This window comes from Lygodium microphyllum, chromosome 7 (genome assembly GCF_053477565.2).
Source record: "Lygodium microphyllum isolate KBCC chromosome 7, Lygodium_microphyllum_v1.1.10, whole genome shotgun sequence".
NCBI lineage: Eukaryota > Viridiplantae > Streptophyta > Polypodiopsida > Schizaeales > Lygodiaceae > Lygodium > Lygodium microphyllum.
This window is the reverse complement of record NC_141141.1, coordinates 5908910-5932390: the sequence shown is the minus strand read 5'-3', so window position 1 is coordinate 5932390 and position 23481 is coordinate 5908910. Positions and strand designations below refer to the sequence as shown.

General features: G+C 43.5%; 1 protein-coding gene across 1 annotated transcript; it reads left to right on the top strand.

Moving 5' to 3' along the window:
- Positions 1 to 835: 835 nt before the first annotated feature.
- On the top strand, positions 836 to 3234 carry LOC148033142 (3-ketoacyl-CoA synthase 13-like). Its single transcript, XM_087682222.1, has 2 exons — positions 836 to 2238; positions 2380 to 3234. The coding sequence occupies exons 1-2, from the start codon at positions 879 to 881 to the stop codon at positions 2739 to 2741; spliced, it is 1722 nt and encodes a 573-aa protein (XP_087538348.1). The 5' UTR covers positions 836 to 878; the 3' UTR covers positions 2742 to 3234.
- The last annotated feature ends 20247 nt before the right edge of the window (positions 3235 to 23481 follow it).

The window sequence follows — 23481 nt, the reverse complement described above, 5'->3', positions numbered from 1 at the left end:
CATAATTTGGGGCGGGGTGTATCACAGCTTCGCCCACACATGTTCCCCATGCTAGATCCATTGTGGATAATTCATCTAAGAAGAGAAAGCTTTCTTTTCGATAGTTGATTTTCGACAGTACGACTATCTTTTTTAAAACATTATATACTTTCTTTTCCATTTACATGTTGTTATAGTTGGAATTCTTTCAGTGATATTTAAAAATCACTTTTGCTTCAATTATTTTTTCCAATTATTATGGTTGAGATAATCAATCTTATTGTATTGAATTGTTAGATTTTATAATGAAGTTTAAAGATTGCAAGACTATTTGATTCATTACTAAGTTGAAGAATGTGTGAACAAATTAAAACATTTGTGCTTCACATTTCGACACGAAACGCCGGGAGAAAGCTGGCGCGTAGCGCCGGGCTGAGGCCAGGGCTGAGACTAAGTGCGGAGCACCTAGTCACAATTATCCTACCCCCCTCCCCTCTCCCCCCCCCCCCCCCCCCCCCCCCCCCCCCCCCGCCCCCCCCCCCCGCCGCCCGCGCCGTCTCTCTCACCCACTCCTTGACCTTATCTATGGCTTCAAGCTGGCGCTTTGGGTTAGGCTACTCCCCAACCTTAGCACTCTCTTTTTCTGCAGTCTTCAAAGCGGATGTTTCTGCCTGTCACAATTATCCTAGTCGCCTCCTTTTGATATCTTTGATATATCTCTATCGTGGCACCGCCCATCTGAACCCAGCCTTTACAAAGCGTTGAAATTTTTTTGTCTATCGCCATTGATTCTGCGCCAACCTTCATTAACGGACTAAGCTTTCTTTCTATAAATGTGAATGGCTAGTATAACGAGATACAGCAAAAGTGGTGGACGGGTCCTGCAGCTCCGATCCAGCATGGAAGATTCTCGCCCTTATGATGGTGTCCGGCCGACGAAGGCGATGGCCATGAACGTCAGGGGGAGCACAGCGACGAAGAAGAAGAGGTCGCTGCTGGCCGTTCTGGTGGGGCTGCCGGGCTTCCTCGCCTCGGATGCGGGCTACGAAAGCATGGAGGTAGCAAAGCTGTTCGTTCTGGAGTATGCGGGGTACGTGGTGGTGCCGGTGCTGGTGGGGTGCATGGCGGCGGGAAGCTGCGAGGTGGCGGCTCGATTGGGGAGGCAGGGGGAGGGGCTGGCGCTGGCGGGAACCGGGGCTGCGGCGATGATACTGTGGTTATGGATGGCGGCGGCGAAGAGGCGGGGGAGGGTGTGCTATCTGGTGGACTACGGGCTGGCCAAGCCTCTGGACGCGCAGAAGATAAGCGCGCTGCACTGCGCGGAGATGGCGCGGCGCGAGGGGCGGTTCACGTCCAAGAGCTTGCTCTTCCAGCTCAAGATGCTGATGCGTTCGGGCATCGGCGAGGAGACCTATGGCCCCAAGTGCTTCTTCCAGGACGCTGTCGCCACGTCAAGGAAGAGCGCGACACTGGCGGACGCGCACGAGGAGGCGATCGACATCCTGACCGGCGCCATCGACTCGCTGCTGCGTCGGACAGGCCGGCGGGCCGACCAGATCGACTGCCTCATCGTCACATGCTCCATGTTCTACCCGACCCCGTCTCTGTGCTCCATCCTGGTCAATCACTACAAGATGCGGGCGGACGTGAAGACGTTCAATCTGTCCGGCATGGGATGCTCCGCCAGCATGCTGGCGATGAACCTGGGGGTGGATCTCCTGCGGGTGTACCCGGGGATGTACATCGTGGTGGCTGGCACCGAGTGCCTCAGCCCGAACTGGTACGGCGGCAACGAGGAGTCCATGCTGGTAACAAACTGCCTCTTCCGCTGCGGCGGCATCGCTCTGCTGCTGTCGGGCCGGACCAGCGACCGGCGGCGCGCCAAGATGCGGCTGATCACCTCCGTCCGCACGACCACCGCCGCCTCCGACGACGCCTACGGCTCCATCTTCAGCCGCGAGGACGCCGACGGCCTGCGCGGGGTGGCCCTCTCCAGGAACCTGCTCGATGTGGCCGGCCACGCCCTGCGCCTCAACATTGCCCGCCTTCTGCCGCCCACCATGCCTCTCCGCGAGCTCCTCAGGGCCGCCCTCGCCGCGTGTCGCACCAACGGCCAGCCCTACATCCTGGATTTCCACAAGGCCTTCTCGCACTTCTGCATCCACCCCGGCGGCCGCACCATCATCGATGGCATTGGCAAGAAGCTCGGCCTCTCCGAGTATGATCTTGAGCCCTCCAAAATGACCCTCCATCGCTTCGGTAACTATGCTCTCTCTTCCATTGTTTGTTTTCCCTACGTCAGTCTCTCTCTCTTGTCAAATAGCAGCACCCTCGGGCTTACTCCTCTCGCCCTGGAGTCTGATTTCCTTTGCCTACGGATACTCTTCATGCTGTCAACAGGTAACACCTCCATCAGTGGCATCTGGTACATCCTCGGCTACCTCGAAGCCAAAGACCGCCTCAAACCAGGCGACTGCATCTGGCAGCTCGGCCTCGGCTCCGGCTTCAAGTGCAACAGTGTTGTTTGGAAGGTGCTGGGGAATCTCCAACCCAAGCATGAGTGCAACCCTTGGCTGGATCGCATCGACCAGTACCCTGTAAAAATCATCGACGCCATCACACCCGATCATCGTCTCTATCCTCTCTACAGAGAAACCGAGGCGTTCGTCGCAGCGGAGTCAAAAGCCGCCTTCGGAAACAGGGAGGAAGCGATGAAGGCTGCCTTGGCAAGAGCAAAGGAAGAAATGAGGGCCTCCACATAAAACGAAGAGAAAGCAAAGACCATCCAAAGGTAGTAGCAACGTTATAACTAAGCTACAAAGCATGCACCCTAATAACAATTCTAAATAAAACACATCCTTTTTTATTGAATATATAAATACACCTTTTATATAGGATCTTTTTATATGTAAAAAATAGTATTTAAATAATTTTCTCTTTTGAATCCATATGATTTATTTACATATTTGTGAGTGACTTCTATAACCCCCTTGCCCACCTCACAGCAATTGGTTTAAGGTTGCTACAATATGCTAACAATTCCAATTATCCCTTCACTATTCTTATGATTGAGCTATGTATTCATAAATATAATGTATAATCCTATTCTCTATTTTATTAAGTTCACTTCTCTCTTCGATATAAATAATCTTGCAAGAAGAACATAAGTTTGTAGCATTCACTTTCTTATTCAAAGTAAAATAAGGGAAGATCTTATTAATATTACAAAATTTCATCTTTGAGATTTTCATTATCAAAGTGTAACCCCAATTTGCCAAAGTTAACCCAGATTGTACAATTTTAATTTTAATACAAATATGAAGGACTCTTCAACTCAAAGCTCTTCTCACAAAACCATATTTTGACAAGAAACTCATGAATGAAAAGATTAATGATTTCTAGTACGTAATCTGACTATGATGGAAGATGGTCTGATGAGATGCTAAGCTCAACATAAGTTGACAATTGTGTACTTGGATGACCATTTTTGCATTCATATCCCTAATGTGGTCGGTACCTATATAAGCATATAATTCCAATGATATTTTATAATTCAACATCAACTCTTTGTGTGTGTGTGTGTGTGATGTTGCTTTGTTGGAGAGACTCGGAGCACATGCGCGCGCGCACGTACACACACTCTCCAATGATGGTGGTCACTAATATGGGCAATGGCGGCGAATGGACACTCGTTGCGGCGGAGGTGTAACGTGTTCGGTTCTTGACACGTTGTAGTAGTTCTGGATCTAAAAGACGTTGCCAAGCACTCCCACAGAATGTCACAGGATTTGTTGGCTAGCGACTTTTGAGTCTACTCTACAACGGAATGTATTGGCCAACCATGTTAGGATCGACTTGAATCTTACTGGGTTTCTTATGGTTAAGTCATTCCACAGCCTTCTAGCGTAGACAATCTCCTTTGTGAAGAGCATCTGGATCAAAACGGACTCATGCCGTACTTGATTCAAAGAGAATGGGAAACGAGAGGGATGCATCGCTTATCTAGGGTCAATACATCATCGTGATTTGAATGTTGAGAAGCCTCCCAGTTCTCTGGGACCACCCTGTCATAAGACAAGACCCACTCTCTTCCCTTGATAGCTTTCGTCTTTTATATACCTAATGGAACATTAGTGGTAATCCATAAAAGTAGCTTCCTTAATTAGTCCGTAAGTCACATGTTCCTTTACATAATTTTATACACTGACACAAAAACAATTCAGACAAATTTCTTGAAAGTAAACTTTATATTAAAATTTCAACTAAGATACAAATCTCGTCCCTAGGACAATTCTCGTAATCCGTAAGGATGCGTCTTATTTTCCTCCAACTTTCCGCCCTTGCACTAGTAACAGGGCCTCAAGAATTCATGTCGAGTCACATAGACCATTTGAGTAGTACCTAGAGGCAGGGGATTTGCAACTAGTTGTGACGGGTTTTCACTATTAGCAAATGCATTGTTCTATCAAGTATTACTATTCTCAAAATGAACTTATGTCATTTCATAAAGTTGAACTACTATTTGAAAATGTTGGATTTTCCTAAAGTTTAACGCTTTTTGGGTAAATTTGGATTTCACCAAAGTCACATTATATGTCCATGAAGTCACATAAGATTTCTACAAAATCACATTACATTTTTACAAAGCTAAATCACACCAAAGTAATTTCAATGAAATCAAAACAAATAAAATTCCACAAATTAGTTTCCATTTCCATAAAGTCCCATTAAATTTCCGCAAAGTCACATTCCATTGCCATGAAGTTGAAACACATCAAAGTCCACAAATTACTTTCATTGAAGACTGATCACATTCTGACAAAGCTTAATTATATTTTTTAAAAGTTAGTTGTACATAAAAATCTTGAAGGGGCAACAAAAAAAAGCCACTGATTGCAATAAGATGATAGGTAAACATGTCATTGGATGACAAACCAAATATATGTAGACCAATAGACCAAAAGATGGCAAACAAGAACAAAAGACAAACATACCATCTGGTAGCATGATAGACCAAGAGACCAATGGATGACAAACCTAATAGATAGACAAAATAAGCAAGGGATCAATAGGTATGGGATAATGGATCAAGAGACCAATGGATGAGAAACTACAATAGATGGACCAAAGGACCACAAGATCAATAGCAACAAGCTAGGGAAGTGACCTAGGCTATCTATTCCTAAGTGTGACTTCACATTCAAGAACCTTGTCCTTGGTAAATTGGTAATTAATCTCTATTTGCATGGTTCTAGCATGTAGAACTGGGTTGTTAGCTAAGTAGATGCTAGAGAGGTTATCACAAAAGTTCTCTATGGGATTTGGGATGTCACTACTTGTGTCTTCAAGTATTATTTTCAATCACATTTCACAAGTGACATTGGCTTCTCCTTTATATTTAGCCTTTACAGATGAAAGAGTGAATGTGTGTTGCTTCTTGCTAGACCAACCAATAATAGCACTCCTCAAGTAAGCAACAATAGCATGATGTAAACCTTCTATCTTCAATGCTTACAACCCAATTAGCATCTATATATGCAAGTAGCATCATATGAGAGTTAGATTCATACAAGAAATCATGATCTAATGTCTCTTTGATATACTTGAGAATCCTCTCAATTGCTATCCAATGCAATTGCCTTGATGTCTCCATAAATTGGCTTATAGTACTCACAACATATGAGATGTTTGGTCTTATGATTGTAAGATAGATACCTTATATGTGTGTGATCAAAGTCCATGATCTTGGATCTATTATCTCTACCAAGCTTGAGATTATTTTCCGTTGGTGTAAGGTGTCCACCTATCTACTTGTAGGACATGTCTTAGCAGCCCATCGGGAAGAGAGTCTAGAAAGTGCCGCCCGGCACTCCCATGGAATGTCACGGGGTTTGCGATCTAGGTCTTCCCGAGTCTGCCATGTAGGAGAAGCATTCCGGCCGTCCCCACTTAGGATCGACCTGAATCATGGTTTTCCTAATGGTCAAGTTCCTAAAAAGTAACTAGCGTCGAGCCCCAAACGAACTACTTTACGCAAAAACATTAGGGTCGAAGCGGATTTATACTACACTTGGTTCAAGGAGAATGGGAAACGAGAGGGACGCAAAGCTCAGCCTCTCTACCGTAAGGCATAGTCCCATTCCGTTCCCCTAAAACAACATAAATCGTGACTCTAGCTTTCTAGATTCTAGGTCATCGTTTTAGTGGCTGTCAAATCCTTTGAGAAAAGTTCTCGGCCAACCGGGACCACCCTTCCGTAGGACGGACCCATGGTTGCATCCACCGCACTTTCCTCAGGGTTGTTTTAGTTGTCTAATTACCTACCACATTTAGTTTGACAAGCAAAAATAGCTTCCTTAATTAGCCAATTAATCACTAGTTCCTTCACATAACTTAGGCACTAACATAGAAAAACAATGTCAAGCAAGTTCCTTTTCAACAATTGATCTTTGTTTATCAGTCTTTGGAATACATCATATAATCCAGCCCGAAGGCTAATCCATAATTTGCTCGAAGGCAATTCCATAATCCGCCCGAAGGCAATCCAACAATCCTTAGGGATCGCTATTCCAAGTTTCCGACCATAGACTATTATGCGGGCCTCGAGATCCAATCTTGAGTCACGTCGGCCTCTTGTGCAGGACCCGGAGGCAAGGGATTTATGGCCAGAGCCCCCCTTGGCACCCAAGCATCCTCTTGCTCCAAGTAGCACCCACGGAGAGACTCTCACGGCGGGTTCAGTCCACGTACCCGGCGCAGCTAACAACCCCCTTGGATAGGGTCAGTCAGATAGTCGGGGGTAACTGATGCTGCCTCTCCCTCCAGGACTTCAACCTGAAGTATTAATTATTATTATTAGCTTTAGTTCATTGAGCAAAGAAGAAGAAACAGTGCTCCTAACTGTACAAACACAATCATTCCAGTGGTCATTTGTTTGGCCAACTGCTAAGGTGTGAATCCTCTTCTCCGAATGTCTCCAGCCTTCGATCCGGGATCAGTTGCGACTTGGCAAGATCCCAAGGGTTTCGTTGCTTGTTTACCCTTTTATCCTTGGGTTAGGGTTAATACCCGATTAACCCAATTTAACAAACACCTTAGATTCCTTATATTAAGGTCAATTCCTTGCTAGGTAATACATAACTTCCCTAACTTGGCAAATAAGTCCAAAGAAGGGTGATGTAGCAGGATGACTACTCATCCCCTTGCAAATTAGTCTTGTACTTAGAACCTACCAACCCTTGTCCTAAGGAGTGGCAATACTATTTTGTGGTTTAGGCACAAACCATGCGACGTTGCAACTTGTTGCACGAGACAAGTATCGCACCTAACTTGTGGGTTTATTTTCCCCATCACACGGTATTCCTTCGTCAAGAATACCTTTGGCCGAGGTGTAGGGTTTAGGATGTCCTCTTGAACCCAACCCTAATCCAACTAGGCCGACAATGTTTGGCCCTAGGTTTTCCTAAATCCGTACGGAGATCTAGTATTTGGCTAATTGATCCTTAGGGTAAAACCCTAGATTGTTCTTGCATAGGTGTTCAGCTAACCCTAACATTCTATGAATGTGGGTAGGGTCTTTGGGATTGAAAGTCTTGACTTGGCATCCCAAGTGCGATACTAGGCAGAATTTTTAACATAACTAAACCCTACCTAGCACTTTGGGGTGTTCGTCGTACCATCTATTTATGCTTTTATGAATCCCATGTGGATTATGCCATTACAAGTGATTTACCTAAATCGATCTAATTGTGTTGCGATAAGAGGTGATCTTTTCTTATAGACGCTAATAGTTTTCCTAAAAGGTGTAAATAGTTGCAAGACATAATATTCCATGCAAATATGCGATTCATTGACTTTTTCCTTCTATGCAACTATAAAATGTACAATGACCATTTATTTTTCTTGCCTAAACTATAATGATTGACAATTTAGGACTAACTTGTATAAAAACCTACGTTGAATTTCATCAAGAACTATGCTCATAACCCTTCCCTTAATGCATTGAATTCAAGCTTTAATATGAAAATGCATTCTTTCCTAAATACAATCTTTGATGGAAAGACTCCATGCATGAACGAATACCATGAGACCATTATTGATTTAATTCTTCCTTCGACACTTAGCCCAACCTAGGATATAATTATCACCGCATGCCATTTGCAAGGTACTTAAATCCTTCTTATGCATTGCAACTACTTGGATAACATCTAATGGACGTCAATGATTATCTCATACGAATCACAACTAGGAGATTATTATTAAAATGCATTATGCGCTGTTCTTTTTCACGAGGCAATCAAGGATGCATTTAGACAAATTCACCTTTTATGCAATATGCGTTTAGGATTGCAACTTGGAAGTGCAAGCAATTTCAAATGCACATCATGCAACTAAATCTTTGGAAATCGGGCGATCAATTTAAAATTTCAAGTGTAATTAAACTTGCTTACGAGATTTGGACATGCCTAGTGCATTCTTTTCATGCGGATTTTTTTTTTAAAGAACTTGGGCATTGAGGTTCGAGGTGTTATCCACATGTGAACTCGGAGTGGAAACTCCCGCATGTGTGCCCCTAGCCATTTTCTTGGGAGCCATTGACGACTCAAATCCCGGTTCAGCAACTTCCTCTTGGGTCCTTTACGCATTACGAATCCTCTCCGATCGAGTTCTTCTCCTCTGCACAAGACACGGCCTTTACAGAATGCGGTTTTAAGGAAAATCGGGGAACACAGGGAAACAAGGCTTATGGGAGCCTAATTTAGAAGCTTCTATTTAGAAGCTTCTATGCTTCTTGATCAAGATAGAACGATGTGGGGGGGTGGAAATGATTGAAAAGGGAGGAAGATGACGACAAAGGAGGTGAGGATGATGATTATGATGGTGATGACAATGGTGATGAGGCGGCAGTGGGCTAGCGTGGCGGCAGTAGGCGTCGATCTTCACGGCAGCATGAGCAGCCGTTTCCTTCCTCCCTCCCCCTAAGCTTCAAGGGGGGGTGGGGGTTTCATATAGTTAGAGGGGGGAGGGAATGGCCATACACATGGTCAATAGCGTGTCTCCTCCCCCCCATGCTCTCCTACACCACTCTCTTACACTCATGTTCTTCCCACACTCCCTCTCCTTGCCATGCATCAGCTGAGGGGAGGGAGTTGGTTAATAATTTAAATAAAATGTCAAAATTTTAACCATTATCTCCTTTTTTCTCCTTTGAAGAGATGTTCCCGTGCGGCCTACGGGTTTTTAGCCTCGGTCTCTTTTGCATAACGCGGATGGAGTTTATAAACGCATGAGGGTGGAGCATTTAGCCCAGGGTTCTTCTAGTTGCGGGGAGATTATTTTAAATTGCTCTTGCGCGGGGTGTGTAGGGTCAAAAATCACTAATATTTCGTGCGGAAATATTACATTCTCTCCCCCTTAGAGGAATCAAGATGTCCTCATCTCAGGAAGAACTGGGAGTATTGTTGGTTGAGAGCACTTTCATCCATCCAAGTCTATGTGAATTAAAACATGCTTTATGCATCCTTTCCATGCAGGAATATTTTTCGAAACCTAGGCATTCAATACTGAGGCGTTGTCCACTCTCGTACTTTGGGTGGAAGCTCCCGCATGCGCTCCTCTCGACTTTTGCTTAGGAGCCATTGATGAAGTAAACTTGGACTCAACAAACGCTACCTTGGTCCCCTTTTTCGATTTTTGAAATTGCCTACTACTCGAGATCTCCCTCTTTGGGATAATCTTTCCACTGGACGAGGTATTCTCTCAAGGTTTAGGATCTCAAATAACTCGCCCTAACATCTAAGATCCTGTCAGGCCATAGCTCAAGGACTCCTTGGCTAGGCATTACAACTTGTTGATCATCAAGCACGTGGCTAGGGTTAGGTATATACTTTTTCAATAGACTGATGTGGAATACATTATAAACTTTTAGGTTCTCAAGGAGTTGTAATCTATAAGCATTAGGCCCTAGGCACTTGAGAATCTTGTAGGGCCCACAATACCTTGGACTTAGCTTTTTGCACTCACCCAAGGATAAGGAACTCTTCTTTGGACGTACGCGAATGAAGACCATATCTCCTTCAACGAAGGTTCTATCTTGCCGTTTCAGGTCCGCGTAGGCCTTTTGTTTGTCCTTGGCGGCTTGGATGTCCTGTCTTATTGACTTGATTTGGTCATCCATATCTTCCAACATCTGCTTTGAGGCTTCAATCCTCAAGGTTGGATCCGAGAAGTTTAAAGAACAACGACAGTCGTGCCCATACAATGCTTGAAAAGGGGTCATTTGAATGCTTTATTGGTAAGAAGCGTTGTAGGAAAACTCCACCAGTGGCAAATATTGAATCCACTTTTTGGGTTTATGACAGCAATGTGCCCTAAGCATATCCTCAATGACTTGGTTGACTCACTCCATTTGACCATCGGTTTGGGGATGGTAAGCTGTACTAAAACAGATTTGAGTCCCAATGGCCTTGAAGATAGCCTTCCAAAAGTGTGATGTGAAGAGAGAGTCATGATCATTAATGATTCTTCTAGGTAACCCATGCAGTTTGAATATTTCCTTGATGAATAACCTTGCAATGCCTGAGGCTTTATAGTTTGTCTTAACAGGGATAAGATGTGCAACCTTGGTAAGCATATCTACCACAACCATAATGGAGTTGCATCCTCCCTGAACTTGGGGCAGGCCAACAATAAAATCCATACTAATGAATTCCCATTTCATTTGGGAAATGTCAAGTGATTGCAACTTCCCTGGCATTTTGACATGTTCGGCCTTAATACGTTGACAAGACAAACATCCAGTGACATATTTGGGAACGTCACCTTTGAGCGTTTCCCAATAATAGCTCTTTCTGACTGCATTGAGGGTCTTGGCATAGCCAGGATGTCCTGAAAAAGGGGAGTCATGAGCCTCCCAAAGTATCTTCTGCTTGAGTGACTGGCTTGCCGGTATACATAATCTTGTTCTATAGTAGACAAGTCCACTATTGATAGAGAATTCTTGATACTTTGCCTGTAACTTTGGGTCTTGATCCTTGATGGGGATCTCCCTTAGTAATTTCTTATAGATTGGATCATGGCATCCTCTTCTCTAGCTAGCTCAAGTATTGGGTTGTTTGGCATGGATACCTTTGTGGCTAGAGATCTTACTGTTGATGGATCTTGCAAAATTAGAGAATTCAAAAATGCCTTGTGACTGAGTGCATCGGCAACTACATTCTCCTTTCTAGGCCGGTATTTGATTTCAAAATCATATTCCTCCAGCACTTCAATCCATCGACGTTGCCTCATGTTGAGCTCATTCTGGGTAAAGATCCATTTAAGACTTTTATGATTCGTCACTAGGATAAGCTTGTTACCCAACAAGAAGTGTCTCCAAAGCTTGAGAGCATGGATGACAACTAACAGCTCCAGATCATGGGTAGCATAGTTCCTTTCATGGCTTTTCAGTTTCCTTGAAGAGTATGCTATGGGATGACCTTCTTGCATAAGCACACATCCCAAGGCAAGTGTGCTAGCATCAATTATTACTTCAAACTCCTTACTAAGGTCCGGAAATTTCAGGATAGATGTTGATACCAAGCTTTGCTTTAGTTTATCAAACTCCTTACTAAGGTCCTTTCATGGCTCTTCAGTTTCATTGAAGAGTATGCTACAGGATGACCTTCTTGCATAAGCACACATCCCAAGGCAAGTGTGCTAGCATAAGTTATTACTTCAAACTCCTTACTAAGGTCTGGAAGTTTTAGGATAGGTGCTGATACCAAGCTTTGTTTTAGTTTATCAAACCTGGACTGTTCAGTAGGTGACCATACAATTGATGTTTGCTTCTTCAGTAGATCCGTCAGGGGTGCTACAATCAAGGCATAGTTTTTTATAAAGACCATGTACCATCCTGTCAATCCAAGAAAACTACGTATTTCTTTGACAGTTGTTGGTGTTGGCCACTTAAGAACGTCTCTGACCTTGGCTGGATCTACTGAAATTCCTTCTGCTGATACAATGAATCCCAGATATTCAATGTGTCGCTTGAAAAATGTACACTTCTTCTTCTTGGCATAAAGCTTGTGTGCTCTCATTGTTTCAAGAACAATGTGTAGCTGGGGTTCATGATCTTCTTCCTGTTTGGAGTAGACTAAGGTATCGTCAAAGAAGATGAGTACGAAGTCATCAAGATAGGGCCTAAAGATATCCTGCATTAACCTGTTAAAGGTAGCAGGTGCATTTGTCAGCCTGAATGACATAACCAAGAACTCAAAGTGTCCATATCTTGTGCTGAATGCCATATTTGGGATATCTTCTTCCTTGATCCTTATCTGATATTATCGAGACCTGAGATCAATCTTAGAGAAGATCTTTGCACCTTGAAGACAGTCAAGAAGCTCATCTATTCTTGGAATAGGATATTTGTTCTTAATGGTTGATTGATTCATCCCTCTGTAGTCAATGCATAACCGAAGCGTTCCATCTTTCTTCTTCTGGAACAGCACTGGAGCTCCCCATGGCAAGCTGCTAGGACGGATATAGCCTTGGTCTAACAGTTGCTTGAGTTGCTCCTTCAGCTTAATTGCTTCCGCAATGGAAATTCTATATGGTCTCTTTGCAATTGGTGTAACTCCTGGCGCTAGCCTGATTTCGTGATCGACTTCCCTTTGAGGAGGAAGTTCCGTCAGCTCTTCAGGAAATACATTTGCGTATTCCTTTAGCCATGAAGGTTCTTCGCTAGACTCCTGATTCTAGTCTAGCTTATTTAGCTTAATCAAATAGACAGGTAGCCCCTTTCTAACTCCTTTTATTATCCGAGATGCTTTGGCTAGTTGAATTTTTGGCTTCCCAGCCTCTCCTAGAGTTGTGACCAATTCCCCTTCAGAATTTCGAAAGGAAACTTGGCCCTTTCCACAGTGAATGTGGGCATCATTAGGTTTAAGCCAATCCATTCTGAGCAAACACTCGTGGATACCTAGGCTCATTACCCTCAATCTGATCGAAGTCGACTTTCCACCCAGTAGGAATCTCACCTTAGTAGTTTGCCTGGTACAAGTGACCTCACAACCATTTGCTAATACCACAAGTAAGGTAGGTGCATCTTTTGTGGCTATTCCTAATATTCTTGCACAAACTGGTGAAATGAAGGAATGTGTACTACCACTATCAATCAAGGTTTTGAAGCTTTTACCTTGATAATTCAGAGTCTGAATCATCGAGAATTGGCGATTCGGGCCTTTCTTGTGAAGGGCGGCATGGACTGTTGCCCTTTGAAATTCAATTTCCATGGTTGGATCTTCTTCATCACCGAACTCCTTGACAGCAACACTAGCGGTTCTCCCTCTGGCTTGGGTGGCGGCTCCTTGGCCATGGATAGTTCCTTGGGATGGCCCTTGACGTTGTCCTCCGTTAAGCTTGGGACACTGCCTTTTAAAATGATCAGGCTCATTGCAATGGAAGCCATGGAGATTGCGGTCATTACCTTGGATAGGAATGAAATTATTGACAGTGTTGTTCCTAGATTTATTCCTTTGTCCCTTATTTTGGCCCTGTGCCCTCTTGGTTTGAGACCTATACACTCCCTTGTTTTGATCCTTGTAAGACCAAGTCTTGTTATTTCTTGGCTTCGTCTGCATCTCCTGTATTATCGATGCAGCTCAAATGAGCGCATCCTGAAGGTCTGTTGGGCGCATTGATTCGAGGCGGGTGTTTATAGGTTGGGCTTAATCCAGCACAAAACTTTGACACCTGTTGTGTCATATCCATTTATGGCGCATACTTCAAAAGAGAGACGAACTTTGAATAGTAAGCATCAAGGGATAGACCAAGTTGCTTCAGTTCATAGAACTTGTTCATCTTGTGTGTGTGGTAGGCAGGTGGTAGATTTCTTTCGCACACAGCTCTTTTAAGCTTTTCCCAAGTAATTGACCCTTCCGAGATCCCTTGGTTTCTGCACCATTGCTTCCACCAAAGCCTTGCTTCGCTGGTAACTTTCAGTTTGGCGAGCATTGATTGGTTGGCGGGTGCAGTACCTACTGCTTCGAAATAATTCTCCATGGATTCGATCCAGATCTCGACATTAGTTTGGATGGTCCTTCCTTTGCCATCAAATTCTGGTCGTATGTGCTTATGTGCTTATGTTACACACTTGTGGGCACTTACCATGTTCGGGTGTGAACACCCCCTACAACCCTAATGTTTAAGGGTTGTACTTTGTACTTTCATTGAACACTCCTTCAGTCTATTCCTTTGGGTGTCGTGCTTCACTCTGTCTCTCTCACTCTCACACTATCTACTGTACTCTCAGCTGCACCTCGATCCTCTCACCCCCTCACATTTGGTATCAGAGCTCAGCTCCTGTCTGCAGTGTGCAGTCCCGACCGCACCCGAGCCACCTGTACCAGCGCCCTGTACCTACGTGCTGCCGTTGCACTTGCAGACGCTGCCAGTTGCAGGCGCCACCCCCTCTGCCTTGTTATGTCTTGCACGCGCCACCTTGCAGGCGCCGTCAGCTCCAGCCGCCAGCGTGCCACCTGTACCTGCGCGTGCCCTGTGCCAACGTGCCACCCATCAGTTGCAAGAGCCGCCTCCTCTGCCCAGCGCCACCTGTTAGCTAGAGGTGCCGCCAACTCTGCACAGTGCGCCATTTGCCCAGCGCGTGCCACTCTTGCCTGCGTGCGCCACTGGCCTGCAGGAGACACCTGTCTACAGGCACCGCCTCTTGAACTTGCAGGAGACATTGCCACCAGGTGGCAATGTCTGTTCCTGTGCACAGACATTGCCTCGGGATCCGTGCCCGTCGTCAGTCAACTATAATCATTCTGCAGATGTAACATTTTGCATTTTTTATTTCAAACACAGGAGTTTGTGTAGCAGTAGGATCAGTTTTCTGCATTGGGACACGTGCTTATGTCTGTGACAGAGACACATTGAATACACATTCTGGGGTATTTATAATAGAAATTTTGGCAGAAATTTTGGGGATTTTGACATTACAGTGTTGCTGAGCACTGTTTGTACCTTGGGAAGCATGCATTAAAGACAGTTCTTGACAGAGTACACCCTTGCACATTAATTGCAGAAGTGTGCTTGCTGCAATTTTTGAAAATTTGCAGATTTCCAGCCCTTATGCTTTGACATTGCTCATTTGTCTTTGGAAATTTGTCATCATGGCAAATCAGGGAGGTGATGTATTTACCTATGTATCCAAGGAAGACAGATTGGATGGAAACAATTATTCTCTATGGTCATTCATGATGAAGAATATATTAGTGGCTAAGAATTTATGGGATTATGTCAGTGGAGAGAAAACTAGACCGGGAGTTGTAGCTCCCATTACTCCTCCTCCTCAAGGGGCACGTGGACAACGAGGACCTCAGCCCGCTCCACCTCAGCTACTTCCTCCAAGAACTGTAGCTCAAAAAGCTTGGGAAAATGAGATGCATAGGCTTTGTCGCTGATTGCTTTGGCAATTCAGCAGTCCATCATCCCTCACATTCGTTCAGCATCTTCTTCACGAGATGCATGGCTGACTTTGGAGCATATGTTTGCAGGAAAGAATGAGACTCGAATCTCTTTCTTGAAGAAAGAGACTTTGAAAATGAATGAGGGTGATTCTATGCAGGATCACTTGAATAAGATTCAGGACTTGCGGGAGCAGCTCATGAATGTAGATGAGTACTTTTTGGATGCACAGTTGATATCCACCACCTTGAATTCCTTACCTCCTTCGTACTTGTCTTTTCATACTGCATTGAACCTCACCATGAGGATTGTCAAGCACCCACTCACTTTTATTCAACTAGTTAGTTTGCTTCTAGAGGAGGAGCAAACAAGGAAAAATAGTGGTGTGGATGCTATAGTCTCTGAGCAGGCTTTTGTGGCAAGACAGAAAGGCAAAAACAGCAAGGTGAAAAATGCTCCACAGAGTTCTGGTACTTCTGGCACATCACAGAATCAGACACAAGGGGGCACGCAAGCTAAAAAGGAAAAATGTCATTATTGTAAGAAGCAAGGACACTATATCACTGAGTGCAGGAAGCACATTGCCAAAGAGAAGAAGAAGGAGTGAGTAATGTATGTTTCTACTACTCCTTCCACTGCTAGTGAGTCCGCGTCCTTTGTTGTAGACAGGGACTATTGTTTTTACACTTGCAGTTATGACATCTCTTGGGCTGATAGAGCACTTAGCTCTATAGAGGATGCTGACACTTGGTTCTTTGATAGTGGTGCTTCTAGGCACATTACATCTCGTAGAGATTTGTTTGCTTCAGTTAGTGCACCTCCCATTGGGAAATCTGTATAGTGTGCCAATAATGGATCATACCCTGTTCGTGGTATTTGGGAGATTCAGCTCACAGCCATTGATGGCTCTATTCTCTGTCTACAGGATGCTTTGTTTGTGCCTGGGATCAAGAAGATTTTGCTATCTATTTCTTCTTTGGCACGTTGTGGTTTGCAGGTCACATTTGATGATGACCGTTGCATGGTTAGAGATAAAGAATGCATGACTTTGGTCTTGACAGGATCTTTGTGTCATGGTTTATATGAGTTGGATGCTCTTTCAGTAGATCAGTTGGCATACTTGACATCCACTCTTACTCCTGCTATGATACAGGCAGAGTTATGGCATGCTCGTTTGGGGCATGTAAACTTTGGTAGCTTGATGCTTTTGCAGTGTACTCAAATGCTGGATGGCTTACCTCTCTTGGAGAGACCTCCTAAGCACTTATGCAGGGATGCATTTTGGGGAAAATGCATTGTCTCTCATTTCCCCGTGATGTTGCTTTCAGAGCAACAACCAAATTGCAATTGGTGCATTTAGATGTTTGTGGGCCTATGCAAACAATGTCATTGGGCGGTTGTTACTATTTTGTGACATTCGTTGATGACTTTGCATGTTTTTGCTGGGTCTACTGTTTGAAAAAGAAGTCAGAAGTGTAGGATGCATTTTTGGCTTTCAGTGCACTTGTTGAAAATCAATCTGGATGCAAAATTAAGACTCTACGTTCAGACCGAGAGGGGGAATACATGTCCTCTATGCTGAATTCTTTTTTGAAGCAGAAAGGCATAGTCTATCAGTACACTACTGCCTATACTCCACAGCAGAATGGGGTAGCAGAGAGGAAGAATCGGTCACTCATAGAGATGGCCAGATGTATGCTGAAGGCAAAGAGTTTGCATCATAGTTTTTGGATGGAAGCAGTCATGTGTGCTTGCCATATTTTGAACAGATGCCCTACCAAAGCCTTGAAGACCATCACACCTTTTGAGGCTTGGAACAGCCGTAAACCTTCTGTTGGCCACTTCCATACCTTTGGGTGTCTTGCCTATGCCCATATTCCACAGGTACTTAGAAAAAAGTTAGACAACAAGGCTGTTAAGTGCATTTTTATGGGATATAGCAGTGAGAGCAAAGGCTACAGACTCTATGATCCTGTTACAAAGAAGGTTTTTGTCAGCAGGGATGTTGTTTTTGATGAAAAATTAGAATTATCCTTGGCTGGTTTGGACACATATCAGGCTGCCCGTGATGTTTTTGAAGGGCTGCGACCCATTACTTTTGGTGATTCAGCTGGAGCTTCAGAAAATGAACCTAATGTTCAGCCAGCTGCTCCTATGGAAAGTGCAAAAATTCAACCATTGGCTAATCGGAATATTCAGCATAATGCTGAAACTGAAATTCAGCAAGAGCTTGCACACAGTCAGGAAGCTAGATAGTTACCTAGATGGTATTTGCAGACTATGCAAGATAGTCCTTTGGATGCACCATGGCTGGATGTACTAGAAGGCAAACACATTTGCATGATTCAGCACATACCATGGAGTTTGTTATGGTAGCAAGTACTTTTGATAATGAAGAGCTTGAATGTTTTGAGGATGCACAACACAGTGTGCATTGGATGGCAACAATGCAAGCTGAATTAGATTCTATCACTAAGAATCAAACTTAGGATTTGGTGTCTTTGCCATTTGGGAAGAAAGCCATTGGAACAAAATGGGTCTACAAACTGAAAAGGAAAGCAGATGGATCCACTGATAAATACAAGGCACGGCTTGTAGCTAAAGGCTACACACAGAAAAAGGGCATTGATTATGAGGAGACATTTGCTCCTACTTCCCATATGATGACCATCAGGTCTATGATTGCTTTGGCTACACATTATGGTTGGACAGTGCATCAGTTGGATATCAAGACTGCATTTTTACATGGGGAACTTCAAGAGGAAGTTTATGTATAGCAGCCCATTGGTTTTGCAGTTGAAGGCTCAGAACATTTGGTATGCAAGCTCAAAAAGGCACTATATGGTTTGAAACAAGCTCCTAGAGCTTGGTATGCAAAAATAGATGCTTTCTTGCTTGGTCAGGGGTTTCTCAATAGCTCATCTGAGTCTACCCTTTACGTATGTAAAGAAGGGGGATCTATGCTGATTATATGTCTTTATGTTGATGACCTTTTGCTCACTAGAACACATGATGCTGATCAGATTTCAGCATTCAGACAAAATTTGCAGCAAACTTTTGACATGTCTGACTTGGGAATTTTGCATTACTACTTGGGCATCCAGTTCATACATGATGCTCGATGTATTGGGCTATCACAGTCAAGGTATATTGGGTAGCTTCTTGAGAAGTTTGGCTTACAGGACTGCCAGCCAGTTTGTACCCCATGGAACCTGGATTGAAACTGTCATTACATGATGACAGTGATTTGTTTGATATACATACATATGCTCCTGCAGTTGGATGTCTTATCTACCTATGCAACACTAGGCCGGACATACAGTTTGCAGCTTCAGCTTTGAGCAGGTATATGCATCAGCCACATATGTCACATTGGAAAGCTGTCAAGCATGTTTTTCATTACTTGCAGGGTACTAGATCTCTTGGGTTGCTTTATGCCAAAGGGGGACCACTGCAGTTACATGCTTACAGTGATTTTGATTGTGGCTCTTCTTGCATTTCTTGGCTTAGCAAGAAACAATCCACTGTTGCCACATCGTCATGTGAAGCTGAATACAAGGCAGCTTTCACTACCACAGTTGAATGCGTATGGCTTAGACGCTTGCTAGCTGATCTGGATGTATCTGTTACGGAGCCTACTCCTTTGTTCACTGACAGTCAAAGTGCCATTGCAGTGGCACGGAACCTAGTGTTTCATGCCCGTACGAAACGCATTGAGATCCATTATCACTTTGTCAGAGAGAGGCTATATGCAGGTGATATCAACCTTGTCTATTGTCCTACCACCAGTAATGTGGCAGACATCTTCACCAAAGCTCTTCCTCGTGACAAATTTGAAGCATTTCACAATGCTTTAAATTTGATATCCTTTGGTGGTGGATGATCCTTGTACTCTTGATCACTCTTCACTCCAGGGGGGTTTGTTGGGTATTTGACTCACGCCTCACTTACGCCTATGCTCATATGGGAGTGTCAGTGATCAGTAGGACACTAGGGCACTTTTTACTCTCGGTAGGAGAGGTTTTTTCCCCCAGACTTATAGTCTTATTTTCGTATGTGCTTATGTGCTTATGTTACACACTTGTGGGCACTTACTGTGTTCAGGTGTGAACACCCCCTACAACCCTAAGGTTTAAGGGTTGTACTTTGTACTTTCATTGAACACTCTTTCAGTCTATTCCTTTGGGTGTCGTGCTTCACTCTGTCTCTCTCACTCTCACACTGTCTATTGCACTCTCAACTGCACCTCGATCCTCTCACCCCCTCACAAGTTCCTTATATTAAGGTCAATTCCTTGCTAGGTAATACATAACTTCCCTAACTTGGCAAATCAGTCCAAAGAAGGGTGATGTAGTAGGATGACTACTCATCCCCTTGCAAATTAGTCTTGTACTTAGAACCTGCCAACCCTTGTCCTAAGGAGTGGCAATACTATTTTGTGGTTTAGGCACAAACCATGCGACATTGCAACTTGTTGCACGAGAAAAGTGTCGCACCTAACTTGTGGGTTTATTTCCCCCATCACACGGTGTTCCTTGGTCAAGAATACCTTTGGTCAAGGTGTAGGGTTTGGGATGTCCTCTTGACCCAACCCAACCCTAACCCAACTAGGCTGACAACGTTTGGCCCTAGGGTTTCCTAAATCCATACGGAGATCTAGTATTTGGCTAATTGATCCTTAGGGTAAAACCCTAGATCGTTCTTGCATAGGCGTTCAGCTAACCCTAACATTCTATGATTGTAGGTAGGCTCTTTGGGATTGAAAGTCTTGACTTAGCATCCCAAGTGCGATACTAGGCAGAATTTTTAACGTAACTAAACCCTAGCTAGCACTTTGGGGTGTTTGTCGTACCATCTATTTGGGCTTTTATGAATCCCATGTGGATTATGCCATTACAAGCAATTTACCTAAATCGATCTAATTGTCTTGCGACAAGAGGTGATCTTTTCTTATAGACGCTAATATTTTTCCTAAAAGGTGTAAATAATCGCAAGACATAACATTCCATGCAAATATGCGATTCATTGACTTCTTCCTTCTATGCAACTATAAAATGTACAATGACCATTTCTTTTTCTTGCCTAAACTATAATGATTGACAATTTAGGGCTAATTCGTATAAAAACCTACGTTGAATTTCATCAAGAACTATGCTCATAACCCTTTCACTTAATGCATTGAATTCAAGCTTTAATATGAAATTGCATTCTTTCCTAAATACAATCTTTGATGGAAAGACTCCATGCATGAATGAATACCATGAGACCATTATTGATTTAATGTCCTTTGACACTTAGACCAACCTAGGATGTAATTATCACCGCATGCCATCCTTCTTATGCATTGCAACTACTTGGATAACATCTAATGGAAGTGAACGATTATCTCATACGAATCACAACTAGGAGATTATTATTAAAATGCATTATGCGCTGTTCTTTTTCACGAGGCAATCAAGGATGCATTTAGACAAATCCACCTTTAATGCAATATGCGTTTAGGATTGCAACTTGGAAGTGCAAGCAATTTCAAATGCACATCATGCAACTAAATCTTTGGAAATCATGCGATCAATTTAAAATTTCAAGTGTAATTAAACTTGCTTACGAGAATTGGACATGCCTAGTGCATTCTTTTCATGCGGATTCAAATTTTTTTTAAGAACCTGGGCATTGAGGTTTGGGGTGTTATCCACATGCGAACTCGGAGTGGAAACTCCCGCAGGTGCGCCTCTCGCCACTTTCTATAATAAAGCAAATTTAATCTAGGCTTAGGAGCTAGACACATTAATTAGGGTTAGCTATAAATAGTGAAGTATGGCCAAATGTGGGGACCTTTTGATCATTTTGAAATACAAATCCTTGTGGAGCTCTTGAGGTCACATCCTCCCACCATTCATGGAGGTGCATATCCATGTCCACCCTACTTGGAGGTGAGTATCCTTGTCCACCATTGTAGAAGGTGAGTATTCTACAGCAGCTTATCATCACTTGATTCTCAGCATACCATCTATTTCCCCATTTTTACATCTCATATGGAACATGGATCTTGGCTATGGCAATAGCATTTCTTGTTATTGTCAGCATTAAATGTTAGATCTTGTGTATTTTCTTGTATGAGATGTGAGCTTTATTACATTGGTATCAGAGCCTTATGTCTTTGATCTTTGGTTACATCAATTTTCATGGTTATGATCTTGCTGGGGAGGTCTTAATCATGGAGGAGCTAGTTACATCAAGACTTGGTTGATCTATCACCATGGAAGTATGGTTCCAGCTACATTTAGTAGGTCGTGGCTCATTCCTGGCTCAAAAATGATGGAAGATGAACAAAATGAGGATAACCAGGGTTGGAGGTAAGTTTGATTGTGGTTACTTTTGAGAGGGAAAGGTTTCTTTTTGGAAACAGTCTTTCTCTCTCCTGTTTCAAGTTCCTTTCAAGATTCCATTGAAGCTATGGTCCAAGAAATCATCTTCTATTCCACTCCAATGGCTTCAATGGCTTCAAAAGCATCATCTACTTGACTCTTGAGCTCTTAAGCTATCCATAGAGTATAGCCATACCCTTCTTCGATCTTGTGATCTCACACAGTACATGAGGTTGGATTTGCGCAGACTGCACTTGCTGAACACACTCGTCTATGAGGTGATAAAATTCGTGGTCACAAGCTATATAGAGCTTGGATATGGAGGCTACAAGCTCAAGCTATATACCATCTTGGCAAGGCAAGAAGTAGAAGCAGACGTAGATGGAGAAGGAAGAGGAAGAAGAAGAAGGATTTCTGTCATGGCTTCCCTCTCGACTACTGTGGCTCGTTACCGAGCCCCTTTGTTCACTCCACGGGCTTCTCTACAAGTCAATGGCTCCAAGGGCGCTGATTTCTGTCATGGCTTCCCTCTGGACTACTGTGGCTCATTCTCTGCAAATCAACAGCCCCAAGGGCACTGATTTCTGTCATGGCTTCCCTCTCGACTGTTGTGGCCCATCACGGAGCTCCTTTGTTCACTCCACGGGCTTCTCTGTGAATTAACAGCTCCCAGGGCTCTTCTTTTGTGAGACTGGCTACCTCTATCAACCTTTTGTATTCAAGGAGGTTGCGGATCTCTTGTGAGGCTAGTGCTCCACCCGCCAAACTTGAGACTGTGCAGAAAGTTATCAAAATTGTGACCAAACAATTGGTAGTCACTCCTGGCACAGTTCAGTCTCACTCCAAATTTGAAGAGCTAGGTGTTGATTCTCTTGATCAGGTGGAGATTGCTATGGCTATTGAAGAGGCCTTCAATATCAATGTGGATGAGAATTGTGCAGAGGCCATATTGATAGTGCAAGTTGCTGCAGATTTGATTGAGAAAGTTTCAAAGAAAGACTAAATACAGTCTATTGGAAGGAAAATTGAAGTAGTATAGCAATTAGAGCTGAGTAGGCTAAAGTCCACTTTTCCAAACCTTTTCTCATTACAAGTTTTCTTCTATTAATAGTAGAGTGAGGGCACCATCTTTCTTTGCCTTTGTTTATTGCTGAGATTGTAAGGAGGCCTTGGAAGGGGGTTCCATTTTTGCTTACCAATATATCATCTATGGCAAATATTTCATCATCCTGAGCTTTTCTCTTCTTCATGAAAGCCCTATCCCTTGACAGTTTATTACAACAGCAAGTAAATCTCAGATTTCTTCTTCAAAATCATGGGGTTTTCATCTATTCCACTCGTTGAGGTCTTATACCCTATGACCGACATTGAAGGACCTTTGAGCTTGAAGCTTTGTTTGAGCATGGCTATGAGGTTTCAAACCCTAGGATTGACAGTTTTGGACAGCACTAAAATTGTTCAAAAATTTTGAAGAATTTCAGGGGGCTTTTTCTCTTCAACACTTCCTGAATGTTCTTAGCATCAGTGACCAACAACATTTGAAGGTTCTTCCCCAACATTGAAGAGATTGAACCATTTCTTGAAGGCTCAACAATGATCTATTTGAAGAATCTTGTGCCACTTGACTCCTCGTCATCAACCTATTGCCTATGGAAGACCGATGGAGCATTCTCAAGAGTATGATGCT

What these genes read in the sequence shown, in the direction of transcription:
- LOC148033142 (XM_087682222.1), top strand. Translation starts at nt 879, where the DNA reads ATGGAAGATTCTCGCCCTTATGATGGTGTCCGGCCGACGAAGGCGATG. An exon ending in AATGACCCTCCATCGCTTCG is followed by an intron (nt 2,239 to 2,379) that starts GTAACTATGCTC and finishes TGCTGTCAACAG; the next exon opens with GTAACACCTCCATCAGTGGC.